Source organism: Dermacentor variabilis, chromosome 7, assembly GCF_050947875.1.
Source record: "Dermacentor variabilis isolate Ectoservices chromosome 7, ASM5094787v1, whole genome shotgun sequence".
Classification (NCBI taxonomy): domain Eukaryota; kingdom Metazoa; phylum Arthropoda; class Arachnida; order Ixodida; family Ixodidae; genus Dermacentor; species Dermacentor variabilis.
In genome coordinates this window covers 11,590,309-11,604,733 of record NC_134574.1, presented here as the reverse complement: position 1 = coordinate 11,604,733, position 14,425 = coordinate 11,590,309, and the positions used below count along the sequence as shown (strand labels likewise).

The window sequence follows — 14,425 nt, the reverse complement described above, 5'->3', positions numbered from 1 at the left end:
CTATAACAACGTTTTTTTTTTTCTGAGTGCCTTTGTATGTGTTGTAAATATAGCTTAATCGATCTTATGAGAGTGGAATGAAAAGATTGCATTTTGTGTACAAATGGCTGTCTATTCACACCAAGGTTGCCCTTCCATGCATAATATTTTTCCAAGAACCTGACATTACAGACATCCACAGCTGTTCAGTGGCATGTTTCCTTTACGCCCTGGAGCGGTCTCCTTCCTTCTGGGTGCTTACCTGCCAATCTTTATGCACGACCTGACAGCTCTACTGATTATCTTCAGTGTGCATACTTCACTTGGTTATGATGTGCCGCTATCGGCAGCAAAGAAAGTTCCGTTCAGGCCAAGAAGGCCGCTCGTAGCACATCTCGGCCCAGCACTACGGAGCAGCGCAGGACAGTTTACAACGGTGTGGGATTTCTTTCTACTTTTCTCTGCAGAGGTGATAAAGACAATCTGAAAAAATGCAAACAGATATGCTTGGATGCATAATCTTGTAGCTGCACAGCTATGCTGAGTGTCCTCGGTCCTGGAAGAGGTGCATTACTCTAGTGAAGTAGGTTCCTTGGATTCTTATCGGACCATCCTCAGAAGATGCCATAAAGGTGGAACTGCAAAATGTGTTACGAGGACTACAAAACTGAACGAAAACCAGAAGTCTTGTGGGAAAAGTGCAGAGTGCACCTATGGTTCACAAAATCCAGAAACTGCGTCACTGCATGGCATGAGCGACAAACTGGTCTTTTCTTTTTTGTACCACAAGAATGGCAGTGTACTAACATTTCTTTTTTCATACTATGCGGGGTTATCTTCGAAATGTATATTTTGAAGTTCCTTTGATATTAATGTTTTTGTAGATATGTTTTGTTTATTGTTTTTATCAACTGGCAGTAAAAATAACACTTTTAGAATTTTTATGTTTTACGTAATAAATTTTTTTGTTTGCCAACAAGTTTTTGGAAAGAGGATTTCTTTATGCCCAATATGCTATGCTGGAATGCTTGCTGGATTATTATTTCTAGGGGTAAATAATTTTTCCCGAGTCCTATAAAAAACAACCAACCATTTTCTCGCAGTAACAGAAGAGTTAAGGGGGGACGAGGCACCTGAAATCACCCGACAGTTTATGAAATCCTTCATAACCTCACTGAGGTTATGAAGAATTTTACATTAACGGAAGAGCCCACTAATGACCGTTTAATGTTTTTAGACATTGAAATTGTTTTTAAACCTCATCACGTGTGCTGGAGCTACTTGCCTCGCTCAAAGAAAGGGCTTTTCCCATTTTCGTCTGCACACTCCGAACTCGTAAAACGAGGCATTGCTAAGCTGCTCTGAAGTGCTCGTGCGAGCACTCCGTTGAACAGAGCTTTTCAGCACAAGTCAACAGACGAACATCAGCAGGCTACCCGACCAGCATGTTGTGCAGTGTTGCTGGTGGCCTTGTAGAAGAGTTAAAGAACGCCAGAAAACAAACTATGCAGTCACCGCCTTCGAGATCTAGGCTTGCCGTCATTCCTTATGTACACAGTGTTTCCCATGACTATGAAAATTGCAGCCAAGGCAGGAGTGAGGGTGGTGTGCAATGCCCTAATAAGCTGAGCGGGTTGTGCAAAATAGTCAATAAGGAGGATACTGTCGTGCGCAAAGGCTGCTATAAGAATCATGTATTGACTGTACAACGCAGGTCGTCGATAAGATCCCACTTGATTGTAAACTTGCTATATCGGGCAAACGGGGAGGTGCATTAATGATCGCCTGCACGAGCATGCCGCTTCACTAAAAGGAAATTCGTACAGTCATCTGGTTGTCCACTAACACGTGGTTTCACTTCGATCTTTAAGTGCGAAATAATTGGCAGATATAGTGAAAAGCATGCACTGGAAATCTTTGAAGTATTTTGAATATTCGAAAGTGGCGACACGTGCGTGTCAGTTCTGTGTCCCTCACGCTCTCAACAAAAGAACTATTATCTTCTTGGCTGACGCTTATCCTTCTTATCCTTTTTATGTTCTTTGTCACATTCAACAATGTCCTTATATGATGCTTCTGCAAATAAAGCATTTGGTTGGTAGTCAGCGCTCTGTCCTCTGCTCTTTACTCGCTCGTCCTGTGTTGCTCTGTTCCCGTTTTTATTCTAAACAATTTAGCATTCTGCCACGAAATCCCAGCACCAGCCAGGTCTCTTAAAATTCCATCTTGCCACGTGATATCGTACACCTTTTCTAAATGAAAGAAAACTGCACGGCAGTGTTTATGTAGAAGTGCATCACATATTTCATGTTCTAGTCGCACGGGATGGTCAGTGGTGGAGCAGCCCTTTTTGTATCCGCACTGGTGCTTGTCTATTAGGCTTTTTGTTTTAAGGATGAATGCGAGTCTTATGTTTGTAATGCTCTCCGATGCTTGAGATTGGGTGTGCCAGCATTGTGTAGTGGACACAGTTAAGATCTGTTGCCGTTGTTTTACTGGCGGAAAGAACACTGTTCAATTCCTGAATTGTCAGGTGGTTATTATAAAGTTCATTTGAAGCCTCAGTGGTGGGCAGTCTGTTTCTCCGCCGATTATTTTTTTTAAAGAATATATGAGAGTAGTTCGCTGAGCTGGAGATTCTGCAAAAGCGCTCGCCTAATCAGTTGGCCTGGTCTTGTAGTGTGTGTGCTTTGACATGCAAGTAGTGGTATTGTGTATGATGAGTACTCCTTTAAATTTCCTCACCAGGTCCAACATTGGTTTTTATGCGACTACTACTGATTGAAGATATGTATTTTTGCCATGATCATTTTTCTCCCTTTCTTCGAATAAATCTTGCTTTGGCTTGTTTGAAATTTAAAAGGTTGCTATAGGTGGGGTACCTCCGTAGAATTCCCCAGGCCTTATTTTGTTTTTTTGGCTTCAGTACACTCATTTGTCCACCACGGATTTAGCTTCTTGTGTACAATACCAGATGACTGCGGTATTGCCTTTTCTGCCGCTGAGATTATAACCTCGGTAATTTTTTTTTTTTTTGTTGATTTCGTCAACACTTAGTTCTGGTGAAAAGACAACTTCCAGTTTCGCATTTTCCATAAAAGCTGGCCAGCCAGTGAGCTGGAAGTTCCACCGGCGCAGCCTAGCTGCTAAGGTTTCTGGTGATGATTGGAGTTTGATGACTGCGTGTAAGTGATCACTACCATATGACGTGTCGAGAGCTTCCCATTTAAGATAACTAAAAAGAGATAGCAAACAGCTATATCTAAACAACTATAAGTGTGGGAAGTCTGAAAACTAGGTCAGTGCATCATCATCATCAGCATGGTTACACCCACTGCAGGGCAAAGGCCTCTCCCATACTTCAACTACCCCGGTCATGTACTAATCGTGGCCATGTCGTCCCTGCACACTTCTTAATCTCATCCGCCCACCTAACTTTCTGCCGCCCCCTGCTACGCTTCCCTTACCTTGGGATCCAGTCCGTAATCCTTAATGACCATCGGTTACCTTCCCTCCTCAGTACATGTCCTGCCCATGTCCCCCATTTCTTTCTCTTGATTTCAACTAAGGTCATTAACTCTCATTTGTTCCCTCACCCAATCTGCTCTCTTATCCCTTAATGTTACGCCCATCATTCTTTCCATAGCTGGTTGCGTCGTCTTCAATTTAAGTAGAACCCTTTTCGTAAGCCTCCAGGTTTCTGGCCCGTACGTGAGTACTGGTAAGACACAGCTATTATACACTTTTCTCTTGAGGGATAATGGCAACCTGCTGTTCATGATCTGAGAATGCCTGCCAAACGCCCCCCAGCCCATTCTTATTCTTCCGATTATTTCTGTCTCATGATCCGGATCTGCCGTCACTACCTGCCCTAAGCAGATGTATTCCCTTACCACTTCCAGTGCCTCGCTACCTATTGTAAACTGCTGTTCTCTTCCGAGACTGTTAACATTACTTTAGTTTTCTGCAGATTAATTTTTAGACCCACCTTTCTGCTTTGCCTCTCCAGGTCAGTGAGCACGAATTGCATTTGGTCCCGAGTTACTAAGCAAGGCAATATTATCAGCGAATCGCAAGTTACTAAGGTATTCTCCATTAACTCCTACCCCCAATTCTTCCCAATCCACGTCTCTGAATACCTCCTGTAAACACGCTGTGAATAGCATTGGAGAGATCGTATCTCCTTGCCCGACGCCTTTCTTTATTGGGATTTTGTTGCTTTCTTCATGGAGGACTACGGTGGCTGTGGAGCCGCTATATATATCTTTCAGTATTTTTACATACGGCTGGTCTGCTGCCTTCCCCGTTGTATAGCTCCCAAGACTACTTTTTCCGGCTTTACTTGTGAGATGTCAAATTCCTCTAGACTTCCCTCATCCATTATCGTCATGGGCGCCACTGGTACTGTATAAATCTCTATAGAACTCTCCTCAGCCACTTGAACTATGTCATCCATATTAGTAATGATATTGCCGGCTTTATCTCTTAGCACATACATCTGATTCTTGCCTATTCCTAGTTTCTTCACTGCTTTTAGGCTTCCTCCGTTCCTGAGAGCATGTTCAATTCTATCCATATTATACTTCCTTCTGTCAGCTGTCTTACGCTTGTTGATTAACTTGGAAAGTTGTGCCAGTTCTATTCTAGCTGTAGGGTTAGAGGCTTTCATACATTGGCGTTTCTTGATCAGATCTTTTGTCTCCTGCGATAGCTTACTGGTATCCTGTCTAACGGAATTACCACAGACTTCTATTGCACACTCCTTAATGATGCCCATAACATTGTCGTTCATTGCTTCAACACTAAGGTCTTCTTCCTGAATTAAAGCCGAATACCTGTTCTGTAGCTTGATCTGGAATTAGTCTATTTTCCCTCTTACCGCTAACTCATTTATAGGCTTCTTATGTACCAGTTTCTTCCGTTCCCTCCTCAGGTCTAGGCTAATTCAAGTTCTTACCATCCTATGGTCACTGCAGCGCACCTTGCTGAGCACGTCCACATCTTGTATGATACCAGGGTTAGCGCAGAGTATGAAGTGTATTTCAATTCTAGTCTCGCCATTCGGGCTCCTCCACGTCCACTTTCAGCTATCCCTCTTGCGGAAGAAGGTATTCATTATCTGCATATTATTCTGTTCTGCAAAGTCTACTAATAGCTCTCCCCTGCTATTCCTATTGCCTATGCCATTTCCCCCACTGACTTGTCTCCAGCCTACGTCTTGCCTACGTTGGCATTCAAGTCGCCCATCAGTATAGTGCATTTTGTTTTGACTTTACCCATCGCCAATTGCACGTCTTCACAGAAGCTCTAGACTTCCTGGTCATCATGACTGGATGTAGGGGCGTAGACCTGCAAGACCTTTAATTTGTACCTCTTACTAAGTTTCACAACAAGACCTGCCACCCTCTCGTTAATGCTATAGAATTCCTGTATGTTACCCGCTATATGCTTATTAATCAGGAATTCGACTCCTAGTTCTCGTCTCTCCTCTGAGCCCCAGTAGCAGCACAGGAAGTGCCCGCTTTTTAGCACTGTATATGCTTCTTTTGTCCTAACCTCATTGAGCCCTATCATATACCACTTACTGCCCTCTAATTCCTCCAATATCACTGCTAGACTCTCCTCACTAGATAACGTTCTAGCATTAAACGTTGCCAGGTTCCGATGGCGGCCTGTCCAGATCCAGGGATTCTTAGCAGCCTCTGCTGCGGACTGAGGGTCGGAGTTTGATTGTTATATTCATATAGGAGGTTGTGGCCAAGTACTCATATAGGAAGTTGCGGCCAAGTACTCATATAGGAAGTTGTGGCCAAGCACTCAGGTCGGTGCACCTGAGTTTTATTTTCAAATGACGAGTTGCCCTCTTCGGTCAGTTTTGACACTGTCCCAAAGAGTGCCATGAGCATTATAAATCTAAAACAAGTGGCTCCGGTAACTGATCTGTTAAGTCTCCCAGGTCTCGAGTAGTGAAATGGCTATGGGGAGGAATGTACAATGAACAGATGGCGATAGTTCGAAATGATAAAACGGTGACAGCTACTGTCTTGTACGTAGTATTTAATAAAACATAACAATAGGGCCACCTCCTAATAGACTGTTGGAGTGCGTGCTCGTGGTCCTTTCTACAACAGTAAAACCTGTAAGAAAATGTATTTTTGGGGCCTAGATTCGTTTTTTGAAGGCAGAATGCTACTGGTGATAACTTATTTATAACGTCTTTGATGTCACCTAGATGGTGAATGCAATTCCAATGAATTGAATGCAATTTTAATGAATTCCAATTCCATTTTATTGGAATTGAAAAAAAAATTACTTGTGTGCGATTACAAGCTTAGAAGAGCTTAGAAGGGCAGTAACCATTCAGGTTACCTGTGCCTTTTTTGGGTCGACCTCCATCACCTTCTGAGGTGCTGGATGATCAGGAGCCAGGCACCGGGACGTGCATCTCGCGCCGTGTAGTTCGGTTCAACTTTGAGCCTGTGGTAATGCAGTCTGCCAGCCCATCTTCGATGATGGAGCAGCCCTGGCTGCAGCCACCAAGGGGGCGGATGGAGTTTCTACAATGATACCAGACGTGGACCCTGTAGGCTCCTGAAACCAGTGTGGCGCTTCCCCCTGCCGCGTCACACTGGCATAGCTCACTTGAGGTAAGTGTACTAGCCTTTTCCTTGTTTTATAGAACGAGATCTTTTCCTTTACAATAATTGTGATTATTTCTTTTTCTATTTTGCAGCAAGGGCAGCTCCGCGAGTAAGCTGGATGATCGTCCTTGCACTTGACACAGTGTGTGAGCATTGCAGTTATCAGAAGGATGGTCATTGGCATTACATTTTGCATGTTTCTTTGGCTCTGCACGATTGCGATGCATGCCCAAACCTCTGGCACTTGAAACACTGCCTTGGGTTCGGAATGTGCGGTCCGACGTTCATTTTCAAATATCCTGCGTCATGTGAACTAGGTACAGTGCTGCTACCAAATGTCAATATCGCATGTTTCGTCGGGATCTGTTGGTCATTTTGCCGTAGTGCGATTGTTTGCACCTTAATTACGTTTTGCTCCTGAAATTCTTCAAGGAGCTCTTTGTCAGTGAGGTTTAGGCAATCTTCCGATATAACACCCCAGCTTGTGTTTAGTTAGCGATGTTGAGAGATTGTCACTTTAATGCCACCGATACTGGCAAGTTCAGCTAGCTTTTCTAGTTGATCTTTCTTGGTCAGTTCAATGAGCAGGTCTCCGTTAGCCATCTTTGAGGCATTGTAACCTGGTCCAATCGTGTTTGCTAGGCATTTGGAAACTAGAAATGGCGAGTTCTCTTACGGTTGTGTTGCCTTCACAGTGGAGAACACGGTATTTCGGAAATGAGTCTTCATTTGGTTTCAAAAAGAACTGGAAAGCTGCTTCGGTGTGATTTCTTTTCAGAGGCCGATTTGAAAGTCGCGGAAACACTTCTGCATTGCATGGTTTCAAAATTTGGCGGCGGCGGTAGCCACCCACTACCGAGCCCAATAAGGGGACGCTGCAGGTTCCAAAGAACCTGTAGATGCCAGCTATACAATGCCGCTATAACCTAATGTATATACCCAAGGCTGAATATATTACACACAGTTAACCTTTGTCGCCCAGAAATTTGCAAGTAAGAATGAGTAGAAGACCGGAAAGATTGAAAGTGAGAGAGAAGGAAAAAGTTTGAAGAGGAGGACAGAAAAAGGAGACTGCCGATTTTCCCCGGGTGGGCCAGTCCGGGGATGCCGTCTATGTAAAGCAGAGGCCAAACAGGTGTGTTGCCTCTGCTGGGAGGCCTTAAAGATCTGAACATCTGGCATCTGTTCAACCCTCAGGATCCCCCCTTGACCAGACACGGCTAAGCTGCGCACGGCTACATGTGGGAGGGTCCAACCCTCATGTGCTTGGGTGCGTGGTGTCACAGCCTACCAAACGCCCGCTGACACAGACGCCCCTGCGGGGCCCAGCAACAAGTAGTGATGCATAACCCCGAATGTCCAAAGCCAGAAAAAATAAAACTTACCTCGAATGTAGGCCTTACCTCGAAAGTAGGCGAAAGTGAACAGCGTTCACAAAATGACAAAAGCATTTAGTTAATATGAACATGCCGAGCTCACTATGTCGTCACTACCGTTGGCCTCGTCCCTATAACCAAGACCACACGTTCGCTTGCGCACGTGCGCCCATGCATACACAGACAGTGTGGCATCGCAGGAGTCGAAAAACAGCGCAATCTCTGAACAGCTCCACTGTTATTGCACTTATCTTCCTTATCACTGTCATCTCCTTGTTGCAGCACACGCAAAAGCGTCTCCTGCTGCCCCTCCCAACGATGGACGTTTTTCTCATCGATGTTGAAGTGTCGCCTGACTTGCCATTCCTCTGCGGCTTGCACAACTTTTCGGTTGACAGTGGCACTATAGTGTATTATTACGATAATGCCATGCCACACGACGATAACATAGAACATGCTCCGATACGACAGGTCAAAGCGACGTAACCGCTTGTGTACTTCAGTTGGCTACTGGCCCGGCTAGTAGCGGCTGCGATACTGACTTCTCTATATGGCACTAGCTGTGGACCATATTGACCATTTTCAGCTACAACCAGGCACTTTTTAAAAAAAGAATCCTAGAATCTAAGCCGACGCTAAAGTTTTGTACCGTAAAAACCTGCGTATAATACGAACCCGCATATAGTACAAGGTGAAACTTTTGGGACACGAAAAGGAAAAAAAAAGTTTTATCCGCGTATAATAAGACTTGGGAAAACTCAAGGAAAACATTTCAACTGCACTCCGCACTTCAATCACCGTCTTCCTCAGCTGCGCTTTCTTCGGATAGTTCCTTGTCGGACGCATTTTCCCAGAGGTACTCCTCTGTGCCATCAATCCATTTGCATAGTGTGGCTGGCGAAGCCTGCTTTAGCCGCCCGGTCAGCATCACTGCAGGCTCACCTGAGCGCATCCAATCTGCGTAACCCCGCTTGACTGCGTCCTTGAATGGCTTGCTCACGCAAACATCTAAAGGCTGCAGCTGAGACGTCATCCCACCCGGGAAAACGATAGCACTCTGAATGGCAGTGACAAGTGCAAATGTACAGAGAAAACTTGCGGCTACTTCTGGAACCTACAAGTGGGAACTCGTGGCGACAGTTCTCCCGGATGATTGACCGCACGATGGAATTCCTATGGCAGCATGCTCTACCAAGCCTGAGACAGGGATTACAGAAGCCTTCAGCATCAACGAGCCAGGTACAGATTATCGGTGACGTGGCGCTGCCAAACAAGGTACAGCAAGTACTCAAATGTGAGCCAAGTTCACGACTCAGCCAAAGAAGTCTGCTCTCGATCTGTTGGCAATGGTACGACAAGTGTCGAAGAGAGTACCTGAAGCCGAGTCGGAAAGGTGTGTATCTGAGGGAGTGGATGTGCTAATACGGTCCTGTCCCCTTAGCAAAAGGTTCACCTTGAATAAGACCTAAGTTCTTGAAAGAATGCGCTCACACTTATCCCTGTGGATAAGGAGGGTGGTTTCGTCGTGATGAACAGGACGATGTATAATTCAAAGGCTCGTGAAGCCATTTCGTCAACTTTTAGGGTCCACAATGACATAACACTTAAAAAAGTCCAAAATGAAGCAAAGAAGCTATGCAAAAGCTTCAAACTAGATGGCTTATCCCGGTCTATCGAAAAAAGCACAAAGGGGGACCTTGAATTGTTTTTCTCAGCAAAAACACACAAGCCGGAATGTCCCCTCTGAGTGATAGTGTCAGAGAATGCTACTTGGCAAAAACATGTAGCGACGTTCTTACAAAAACCCTTAAAGCTCTTGCCAATCGACGACCCATTTTGGTAACAAAGTCTGAACAAGTGGTGGAATTCTTTAAAGACTGTCAAGACAGGAACCTTGTTGCTTTTTCCATTGACTTAAAGGATCTGTAGTATTCTCTCCCACAGATGACGTGATGAAATGTGTATCTGACTGCACTGACTAGTTTGGAGTGGTTCGATTTCAATACGCTTGTGGTTTGACTAGCGACAGATTGTTAGAACTTCGTTTTTACGTTAAGTCGACTTGCTAGACTTGGGAAGGAAATGTCAAACAGAAAGATGACATATGCATTGGCTCATGTATTGCTCCCTTCTTAAGTGACATGTATCTACCGTAAGAACCGGATTATAGGTTGAACCGGAATATAGGTCGATCCCCAACTAACGAATTCTAAAAATGAAAAAAAAATCTTTCAATGGCAAAAGTACCGAAAGACACCCTTACCTTGAAACAAATGCGATTCATGCACAATAGTGACAGTATTTATTTAAATGCTGCTCGCATGTGCACCCGGCCAATTTTTAACAGTATCGCGCGACCATCGACCCGTGTGCTTGTCAGCACCTTATTAACGGTGCTGAGCGGCGAAACAAACGAGATATGCGCATGTGTACACCTGCGCTTACTTTCGCTATTTTGCCGCTCTGTGCCGTGCTGACAAGGTGCTGACAAGGTGCTGACAAGGTGCTGACAAGGTGCTGACAAGGTGCTGACAAGGTGCTGACAAGGTGCTGACAAGGTGCTGACAAGGTGCTGACAAGGTGCTGACAAGGTGCTGACAAGGTGCTGACAAGGTGCTGACAAGGTGCTGACAAGGTGCTGACAAGGTGCTGACAAGGTGCTGACAAGGTGCTGACAAGGTGCTGACAAGGTGCTGACAAGGTGCTGACAAGGTGCTGACAAGGTGCTGACAAGGTGCTGACAAGGTGCTGACAAGGTGCTGACAAGGTGCTGACAAGGTGCTGACAAGGTGCTGACAAGGTGCTGACAAGGTGCTGACAAGGTGCTGACAAGGTGCTGACAAGGTGCTGACAAGGTGCTGACAAGGTGCTGACAAGGTGCTGACAAGGTGCTGACAAGGTGCTGACAAGGTGCTGACAAGGTGCTGACAAGGTGCTGACAAGGTGCTGACAAGGTGCTGACAAACACGCGGGTCGATGGTCGCGCGATACTGTTAAAAATTGGCTGGGTGTACAGTACACAGAAGGGCACGAAAGTGCACAAGCACTACTCCGAATCAGAGCAACGACTTTGATCAGAGTCGTCCGAACTAGTGTCTGATGACGAGTGCTTCTCGCTGCCCAGTCCAGAGGCACGCACGATCTTTACCGCTTTCAAACGGATGCATTCGGCAGTCACAGGCAGCGATCTTACACGTAGCTCCCGGATGAACTCCGCAACCTTGTCTTCCAGTTCTGCGGTCTGCCCACGAAATGACGTTTTCTGTTGGTTTGCTGCTTCTGCCTCCGCCAGTACCGAATGCTCTTTTCGGATACTCCAAATTCACACTGTGCCGCGAGGTTGCCGTGGGCTTCCGCGCACTGAATTGCCTTTTTCTTGAAGGCAACGGTGAATTGCCATCGGCTTCCGCTCATTTTGAAACAAAATGTGAAAAAGCAGCCTTTAACCAATATAACTGTGGTATGTAAACGCAAATTGGCGGTGCCACAATGTCGCCCCGCCGTGACGCCGTGCTGCTGCTGATGGCGGCTCTACTTCATCCGCCCATTGTTGCAAGACTTCCGTAGTTTTTCCGCCAATGTCCAGTATAAAAGACGAGGGTCAAATTTTCGCAATGGTTTTTTGAAAGAAAGTTACTTATATTCCGGTTTTTACGGTAACTAACCGTGACCAGGTTCTTGATGAACGCCTGAAAAATTACACCGATGTCGTGAAAGTGTTCAGATTCGTTGACGATTTTATAATCACATTGAATAACGAATCAGACAATTTTGACTCACTGGTTTCAAAAACCGTATCCTCATTCACTGAAGTGTTGTCCCCTTTGTCGTTGACACATGAAGTCCCCATAGGCAATTTCATAAGGTTTTTAGACTTGGGATTGTACTTTTCTCCACAAATGACCTGCTGGAGTTATCAGCCGAGAGGCAATAAGCCAGTCCAACGATTTCATTCCGCTCATTCAAAACTTAAAATGCGCAGTAGTAACATGTTTTATTAATTCTCTGATGAAGTGATGTGACCACAAAATGGTAACCAGTTTCAGAGATCAGGCCAAGCGCCTGGCAGATTCTGGTTACCCGATGCGTATGCTCACCTCTGTCGTGGAGGGCTTAAGCAGGAAGTGCAAAAGCGCGTCGAATGGAAACAGTGCCAATGCTAGAACAAAGAAAGTTGCTGTGGTACCCTAAATTCATTGCATTTCACATAACCTCAGAAAAATAGCGGCAAAATCGGGGGTGGACGTGGTTTTCTCTGCCCCTGAAGGTCTAGAGATGCTATGCAAACAGCTTAACACAGAATAACGAAAGGAACGCACATTCTACTCAACATTGCAAACAATTCGTAACCTGTACTCATAACATTGTCTATGCCATTCCACTTTCATCCGGAAGAATGTATGTTGGTCAAACCGGCAGATGCACCTATGAAACATTAAAAGAGCATCGATATAACGTCACTAGGGCAATCTCGGGTCATTTGGGTATTCACTGCAGAGACTGTTCCTGCAAGCCGATGTTTGAAAGTACTATGTGTGAACTTGGGCGGGGACGGACTGAATTTGTTCGTTGACTTAGGTGCGTGCCTTGTGTGCGACTGGTGCGCATGTGTGTGAACGTGGGGGGGAATGAACTGAATCTGTCCTTGGACTTAAGTGCGCGCCTTGTGTGCGCGTTTCACTGTATGCTTACTTTGTTTCCAGGGGGGGGATGATGTGGTATAGTGTCTCCATCTGCCATGCACGACAATGCAACAATAACTCTCGTTTTCTCGCTGCCAGTGGACCGGACATAAGCTTGTTTAGAATCCTTTTCGTGCATGGTATAGGGCGATGGCATGTGAAGATAAACCGGCGTCTGGTCAGCATTGCCGATTTGCCCCTTGCTGGAAGTTCTTGGACTTGCGCAGCGAAGTAACGTGGCGCTGGAAAGCCACAAGCAGCTCTTCGAACGATTCAGGCAGCTTTTGCGAAATCTAAGTTAGGCGGCATAAGCAAAATCCAGCACGGCCTATTTAGCGATAAATCCAGTGCTTGCTCACTTTGGAGACTGAGCTCGGTAGCCCTTTTTCTCTTGCAGGCTCCTTAGCTTTTGCCTGCGTAAGCTCCACGCTTACAGCTATATGCGCGGCTCCCTGATGGCATAAGAACTCCGTCAGGGCAAGTTCGATTTCCAGGAATGTCCAGCTCTTCGGGCTGCGAAAGCTTCTTCGCGTTCCGCTGCACGTGAAAAGGGCTTGCTTCTGTCGACGCCATCTGCGAATGCTTTCCTCGTTGATGCCAAACTGCTACCCAGCTGCACTGTTGCTGAGGTCCTGTGCGGCTAAAATAACCTTTCTCTTGAAAGCAGCTGAGTACAGTTTTCATGGTCCAGACATCTTGGTCCTTCAATGCGGAATAGAAAAGATGCACTTCGCGCAGTGTCGTTTGCACGTGTGCTGCTTAACGATAAAGGAACGATGTTGTAGCCGCGCAGCAATAACGAAGCCAAGCCGTAGCCGCGCAGCAATAACGAAGCCAAGCCATAGCCACGCAACAATAATGAAACCAAATTTCTGACTCAAATTTTCTTTCGGATCCGCATGTAGTACGAGGCGGAAATTTGGGATGCTAATAGGGAAAAACCTCGTTATACGTGGATTTTTACGGTATACGATTATTAGGAAAAAACTATCGGCCTAGATTCTAATGAATACGATATATGAAGTAACTACCTACGCTTGAATCCTTCACAAGGTTAAGAGGCAAGCATGTGCTGACCTGCAGGAATCTGTCGGTGAGTGAGACTGCAAGGAACAGCGTTTCCTGAAGCAGCTGGAAGCGCTGGTGCACCATCATCATCCAGTTGATGAGGATGGCCCTCATCTCGGGGGTCACCGCTGGCTGCATCTGGAGGAACTTGGTCCTTACGGGCCACTTTTTCTGCAAGTGAATCATGCATCACGAATAAATAAATAGAAGTGCCAGGTACGTTGGCAACAGGCCTGCATGTGCCAACAAGCATGCCAGCACCACCTCAAGCCACCGCAGTGGGCATGTGTGAACGTCAGACCCATTACTAATATAGGAACTTACATGCGTAAGAATTGACATTACAGGAGTGCCATTTCGACACGTGCTCACAGGGGTGTTGCTTTCACCCACTACTGGCCCTGTCAAGCTCACGTTTCACAGAGGAGGTTCAGTTTAATACCACATTTGGGGGCACTACTTGCCTGGTTCATTCACAATGAAAGTCAAGTGGATGTTCACTGAAAAAATGTTAATCTTGTTGCAACGAAATGGTGGCGCAATCTGACTATGAACCATGGCCTCCGAGATGGGGACAGCAAGCGTGTGCCACCCAATCTCAGAGGTTGAGGATGAACACCCAATGTGTGCTGCCATAGCTGTGACAGATGACGTAGGTTTTCAAACGTTCAAATATGGT

At 45.7% G+C, this 14,425-nt stretch overlaps 1 protein-coding gene across 1 annotated transcript in view; it reads right to left on the bottom strand.

Annotated features, from left to right (window-relative positions):
• Positions 1 to 14,425, bottom strand: part of CycB (Cyclin B) — a 156,402-nt gene that overhangs the window by 81,861 nt on the left and 60,116 nt on the right. Inside the window, exon 4 of the mRNA XM_075698242.1 lies at positions 13,756 to 13,917. Within this exon, the coding sequence (XP_075554357.1) occupies positions 13,756 to 13,917 (162 nt within the window). The remainder of the gene's footprint in view (positions 1 to 13,755; positions 13,918 to 14,425) is intronic.